At 34.9% G+C, this 7,587-nt stretch overlaps 1 protein-coding gene across 1 annotated transcript in view; it reads right to left on the reverse strand.

The window, feature by feature from the left end:
• Positions 1 to 4,604, reverse strand: part of LOC311306292 (uncharacterized protein) — a gene marked incomplete at both ends in the record, with an annotated part of 48,803 nt that extends 44,199 nt beyond the window's left edge. Inside the window, 3 exons of the mRNA XM_084434614.1 lie at positions 1,214 to 1,627; positions 3,540 to 3,674; positions 4,601 to 4,604. Of these exons, the coding sequence (XP_084290740.1) occupies positions 1,214 to 1,627; positions 3,540 to 3,674; positions 4,601 to 4,604 (553 nt within the window). The remainder of the gene's footprint in view (positions 1 to 1,213; positions 1,628 to 3,539; positions 3,675 to 4,600) is intronic.
• Positions 4,605 to 7,587: the final 2,983 nt, after the last annotated feature.

Here is a 7,587-nt window from a genome sequence, read left to right on the forward strand (position 1 = left end):
ACACAATGCGATTGTGTAAGAGTGAAAATGTTTATGCATAAAAATCTCAATTTAAACTGTAATGCAAATCTTTCAGTGAATTATTCTTATTTTTATTTTTTTTTATAACACTTATATATTCGTTCATATTATTTACAGCTTACTCAAGGTGATGCTGGATCCAGTGGTTATATCTGGACTTATAGTGGAAACTGCCTGTGAAATAGTGTTGACATCTAAAAAGAAGGAAGAATTCATGTCATTCAGAAATCATTTACAAAAAGGTTTGAGATTCTTAAATAAATGAGAAAAGCACAATACCTGTACAGTATCCTGCACACCACCAGAATTGTGGATTCACAAGTTCATAGACATAGTAATTGCCTGGACACGCTTTCACTCTGATGGGTTTTGTCTTGTAATCACAGCAGCCTCCCCAATAAATCCCTCCACAGACCTCCCTGGTCACCACTCCATCCTCTATCTGAGGGTGAGGATCATTGAGCCACAGATTGACTTCTGTGTTACAGCTGTATGAACTAACACAGCTCTCTGACATCCGGATGTCCATTCCATAGTAGAAAAGCCGGTACCAGCCATTCCAGGAGAAACGTTCATCACAAATGTAATCTCCACTTTCATTGTTGGCTCTCCAGGGACGATCCAGAGACTCATAGTTGTAGCAGGGATCACTGCTGATGCTTTGGAAAGCAACTGTCATGAAGTTTGCAAAAGTACTGTTAAAATATATTACATCCTAAAGAGCATAAGAGTTTTATACCATAAGACCAATTATGATGGTTAATTACATGATTTCGAGCAATTATATTCTAACCAGTGGTGTACTGTCAGGCTAAAATGGGGCAAGTCTACACGACAAAAGCTGTGCAAAGTTTTAATCTGAGGAAAAAAACTTAACTTCAGATAGGCACAAGAGGACTGTGGAGTAATATCACAATGTTTTCATATACATTTTTAGTTTACATATTAATTATTGAACAAATGGCATAACGTGTAATTTGAGGAATTGTGTAACAAAGAGATCTAGGTGTTATTGCTCTGTAACATAACCTACTATACAGAATAGATAATGGACTGCACACCACTGATTATAACTAGTTAAAACATGATTATTTTCATAAAACAAAAGATGAATGTTAAATTATCTAATAGCTAGAGCATTTACACTTCATACTGACATAAAAAATTATAAAGATAAGATTTAATATTGTACCTGCACAGTACATAGGCTGGGGGGATGATATGATGGGTCTGACAAATTCATAGACGTAATAATCTCCTGGACAGGCTTTGACTCGGATGGATGTGGAACTGTAGGCGCCACACTGATTGGAATACCCCCACCACCACCCCCATTCATTATTTCCCACGACTTCACGGGTCTCCACTCCATCCTCAAGTGTTGGATGAGAACCGTTGAGATACAGTCCAGTTTGACCACCACATCCCACATAACTCACACACCACTCAGACATCTGGGCACTTTCTCCATTCAGATACAGCCGATACCAGCCACTCCATTCAACAAGAGTGTCATCATATCCATAGTACTGATATGGGCTTTGCCGTATGTCTCTCCAATATTCATCAAGAGTGTTATAATCATAGCAAGGATCAGTTGTAGGTTCTGAGAGAATAAAGAGAAATGACTCATTCACTCATTCACTGAGGTGTCAAACACAAGAGTACAGGTGAACATCTAACATCTGTGTCTGTATGAAAGAAAACATATTGGGATGGTAAAATGAGGATGAATTAAATAAACTGACTAAACCTACAACAAGTGTATCCTTTATATCCTTCTTTCACACATTTAAAAATAATTGACCCTTGATCTCGACTGAGTGATTTCTAGGAACAGTATTCATATTTGTTTTCACCAAATAGAAATGACAAAGTTATACTTTTATGGAACTTAATGTGAAATTCAATAATTTAGGTACAATTATTTTCCCATTGAAACAAAACATATAAAGGAACTACATTCAAGATCATCATCAGATAATTAAAGAGTGTGATGCTTACTGTATGAACAATTCAAAATAAACTTAAAATAAGCAAATTAATAAATAACAATACAAATGTAAAGGACAAATAATAAGGGTTTGTAAAATCATATATTTCATGCTTTTTCCCATCCAGATTAAATACTACATTCAGCGCATTCCCTCGATAAGACCAAATATATATTTTCTTTATTTTCAATATATTTGTAATATATGACATTTCCTACTATCCTATCCTTTTCACGCCGGTTCCATTAAGGCTGCTTTCACACTGGGTTTGTTTGCTGCGGTCCGAGCCCGAGCGCGATTGTTCCCGGCGCCCCCCGCAGTGTTGGTCTGGTTTCACACTCGACTTGATTCTATCGAACCCTGGTGCGTTTTAGTAGACTTTATTCTTCATCTTCGTCTGACTTCCTGCAACCACCCGTGACAGAAGACCGCACCTCTAAATACGGAAGAATGAGCGCAATTTATGCTTTCACTGCTACGTTTTTTTCGTCTTGCCGTCACCAGCGCGCTCAACGACGAAACCCTAAAGACCCTGTTCTGGATCAGGGCGAAACTTCCACAACCCCATCAACCTTACAGACTATAGAAGCTTGTTTCCGCCACAAAATAAAACATTTTAAAAGATAATTGCGACTTTTTATCTCACAATTGCGAGTTTACATCTCGCAATTCTGACTTTATTTCTCAGAATTGCGAGATATAAAGTCAGAATTGCATGAAATAAAGTCGCAATTGCGTGTTATAAAGTCAGAATTGTGAGATATAAAGTCAGAATTGTGAGATATAAAGTCAGAATTGCGTGAAATAAAGTCAGAATTGCGAGATATAAAGTCAGAATTGCGTGTTATAAAGTCAGAATTCGGACTTTTTTTCTCGCAATTGCGACATTATATCATTATATTATATTTAATGATATAATGACATTATATTTTTTTACCTCAGAATTGTTTATATCTCACAATTCTGACTTTATAACACGCAATTGTGACTTTATATCGTGCAATTCTGACTTTATATCTCCCAATTGCGACTTTATTTCTCAGAATTGCGACTTTATATCTCGCAATTGCGACTTTATTTCCCAGAATTGCGACTTTATATCTCGCAATTGCGACTTTATTTCCCAGAATTGCGACTTTATATCTCGCAATTGCGACTTTATTTCCCAGAATTGCGACTTTATATCACGCAATTGCGACTTTATTTCTCAGAATTGCGACTTTATATCTCGCAAAATTCCGACTTTATTTCCCAGAATTGCGACTTTATAGCACGCAATTCTGACTTTAAATCTCGCAATTGCGACTTTATTTCTCAGAATTGCGACTTTATAACACGCAATTCTGACTTTATATCTCGCAATTGCGACTTTATTTCTCAGAATTGCGACTTTATTTCTCACAATTCTGACTTCATATCTCGCAATTGTGAGAAAAAAAGTCAGAATTGTGAGATAAAAAGTCGCAATTATTATTATTTATTTATTATTCATTGGTGGAAACAAGCTTCCATAACAGACACCACCAGACTGAGTTGGAGAGCGTAGGACCCCGATCCAGAACCCAGTCAGACCCAGAGCTGAAGTTACCACCTTCGACCGCGGAGAATGTGTGAGAGCCCCCCGCAGACACTGAGAGACCACCCGCCGCGACGAGTGAGCTAGAGCCAGAGGATAAGAGGACAGTGCTCACAATCCCCCCGGAAGTTGAGCCCTCGAGCGAGTCTAACTTCTAACTAACTTCCCCCAACCACCCGTGACAAGTATACAGTTACTCATTCAGCCTGAACAACAGAGGGAAATCATAGACAGAAAACAGGAGTTATGAGTTATTTGAGTTAACAATAATGGGTAACACTTTAGAATACTGTTTCTTACTTGGGTCATTCTACAGAAACGTCCACTTTTGGTATGGCAAGATGTCTTCAAATGCATTTCTTTTTCTAACATTTAAACTTAGACCACATTATTAGATTACCCTTTGACTTCATGAATACACACAAATGACAGCTTAATGATTTTCTATATTGTTTGTGCATTTATTTAAAGACCGCATGTGCCTTTTTCTTTTTTTTTTCTTTTTTTTTTTTTTTTTACTTTGGCAATATTAAAGGTTTTTATGAAATATTATTTCAAATTTTTTCAGCACATGTAGTCAGATTTACAGAAAAAAAATAATAATGCAACAAATAAGGAGATTATGTTTTATTTATTTTAATCAGGTTTGTTAAAATTATGCTTGAATGATGTTAGTTCATTTGCAGAACCATGTTTTGCTATAACAATAAAAATATTTGAAAACTTTATCAAGTTATGATGCAATCCTTTAAATCTTAACTTTTGAGTGTAGCAGAATTAAATGGATGTAAAATTATTATCATGTGACATTTTATTTAATGTGACAGAAAAAAAAAAAAACACAGTAACACCAGTGACACAATGAATCACCAATAACATGCATAAGACCAAAGATACTTATTCTTCAACTATAATGAGACTAAATTGTTACATTTGGCATACAATCTAAATGAATAGCTTTGAATAAAGTTGATCTATAAATAGGAGTCACTAGTATTACTGGTGTTACCCATAAGGAAGGTGACACCAGTGACAGTAACACCAGTGACAATTTTCATGAAAAAATCATTTTACAAAATGGCTGCTGCAAGGTATCAAACCACATGTTGTCAATCATGGTATACTAACTTTTTTTACAATTCCCTAACAATAAAGTAGTCATACCAGTTCAACTAAAAGTTTCATATGAAATCATGAGATAAATCATGAGACAATTTCTGATAACTGAAAAGAGACAGAGGATTTACTATGGGCCTTTCTTCATAGATATTCAGGAATTTGGAACAAGTGATATCATCAGTGTGATTTTTATGTGTAATTGGTCAAATAACATATTGTTTTATTTTAAAATGTAAAGAAATTGTAACTCTAAAGTGTTTTTTCAAGTGTAATATTTCTGTAAAGGCTTGGGACAGAAAATGGACATGTCCATAGAAGACTTACTGCATAACTAATAAGAAATTACTGAAGAACTAATAGGTAATTCTTCATTAACACTTAAGTCACTACTGTTAACTACTAAGGAAGATGTGTTAACTAGTCAGCATGTAATGGGATTTTATGATTGTGTTAAGTAACAGTTAGTTAATAACTATTGAATTCTCTCATACCTCCTGAAGAACTACTATTAATTATCTACTAATTAAGGTTCAAGAAAAATAACTATGAAGTTACTACTAATGAACAGTCATACACAGTAGTCACTACAATAATGTGTTTGTTTGTTTGCTTGTTTTTTTGTTTGTTTGTTTTTTTTTGCAGTGGAGTGGTTAAAGTACACAAATCAAGTACTTGAGTAAAAGTACAGATACCCCAATGAAATATTACTCCAGTAAAATTATGATTAGGCCTATTCAAAATTTCAGGTTCACAATTACTTTAGTAAAAGTACAAAGGTAATTCATTTTTAAAGTACTTAAAAAGTAAAAAGCACTAATCAATGTTTTTTGTTTTTTTTCTAGCCAGTTTTAGTCATTCTTCAGCACTAATAAGAAAGATAAGTGCAGACATTTACCTATTGATCTACAAATAAGCAAACTTTTTTATTTCATTAGCAAAACTTATCATAATGTGCATTACACCTTATTTTTATACTTGGTTCTTACTTATATAGTTTAAACTTATTTTTCATCATTCAAGTTCCGGCAATATCGCGGAAGCCTACATTTTACAGTGATTTGGTGATGCAAGAGCGCGGGCATTTGGAGAGTTCTCAGCACTGCTGATTTGGTGCATTTCTTCTGCGAAATAGGCCTACAGGTTTGTTCTATGTTTTATTTAATCTATAAAATCATTACTGTGCTGTAAATCATTTTATTTAACCCTCTGGGGTCCTTCGGGTCCAAATGGACCCGAAGCGTTTAAATAAAAAAATGTTAAAAATCATAGCTTCATTGGAATGGTCCGAGATTTGGTGACTTTGTTGGTACTTGGTATATGAACACCCAAAAAAATTGGGGACAGGATTTGAATAGTCTAAGTGGTTGTAAAAAAAATAGTCACACTCAGGACCTTCGGGTCCAAATGGACCCGCCATAGGAAATGAATGGGAAATTGGCAAAAATGTGAAAATGCAGAGTTTTTTTGTGCGTACAATCTACAAATCAGCCACGATCCAGAAAAAAAGCACACAACAGTGAAGGGGTTAATCTATAAAACATCAAGAGTGCAAAACAGACACATCCACACACACACACACACACACAAACACACTTTTATACACATACACACTAATAAATTCAGATTACAAAAATCTGTTTAGAATTTTTAAAAATCACAGCTTCATCGGAATTTTCCGAAACTTGTTGACTTTTATGGTATTAGGTATGTGAACACACAAAAAATATTGGGGTCATGATCCAAGCACGTCACACTTCTGCTCTTTGGTCAAAAATTACCCCCATAGGAAATGAATGGGAAATTGTCAAAAATATGAAAACACAGAATTTTTTTGTGCATACAATCTACAAATCAGCCAGGATGCAGAAAAAAAGGACTCAACGGTGAAGGGGTGAATCTCTAAAACATCAAGAGTACAAAAAAAAACACACACACACACACACACATTTTTTTAATAAAAATTTTTAAAAAAAAAATATATATATACAAAATGTCTATTATATTCAATGGGAAAAAATGGGTCATAATTATTGAATAAATATTAATTAAAATCATAAAATTATCTCAAAACACCAAAAAAGAAAAGAAAAAATATTATAAAAAACAAGTAAAAAAAAAAAAAAAAGATTTATTATATATATATTAATCCCGCCCTCCGGGTCCATTTGGACCCGAAGGTCCTGAGTGTGACTGTTAAACGAAGGACCCCAGAGGGTTAATGCAAGGCAACATACAAAGACGTGATGTCAGTTACCTAACTAGTGTTGCATTGGTCTTTTTTGCGTTATCCCTTGCATAAAACAAATTATTTTATTTCTAAAGATAGCCTACTAAATCTATAATTACTTCAGACGTTTGTCAGAGCTGTGCACTGTTTGTTTATGGGCAGGTTATGGAGTCAGTCACAGCATCTTTCGGTAATGAATGAAACGCAGGCGGCGGTCTGAAGTTAAGCAGTTTCCCCGCCGAACACGAGCCCAGCTCCCGCAAGAGATCCAGCACCACTACCGTGCAAACGGGAGAACAGAGACCAGTTGATTACACTTGAATTGCTTTTAAAGGTTTAACTTTTGATCCTAGAATGTTTGTTAAACGAGTTTAAATGTAGGCAGTATTGTACATGTTAAAACGAAATAAAATATATGCTGTATTAAGAAATGTTCTCATCTGAAATAAAGGAAGATATCATAGGCTAAACGAGTCATTGTCATGTATTTTAAAAAGGTTTAGATGATAACGTTAATAGTGGGGTTTTTTTACAGTAAGTTTGATCTGAGTCAGAAGTATGTGGTAATTCTAGCCTAGAAATCTAGACGCACCCTATGGCAGAACATTTTATTTTGCAGCCAGGGTGGTCTAGCAACTCTCCATTGGCTT

Source organism: Rutilus rutilus, assembly GCF_951802725.1.
Source record: "Rutilus rutilus genome assembly, chromosome: 16".
In the NCBI taxonomy this organism is placed as follows: domain Eukaryota; kingdom Metazoa; phylum Chordata; class Actinopteri; order Cypriniformes; family Leuciscidae; genus Rutilus; species Rutilus rutilus.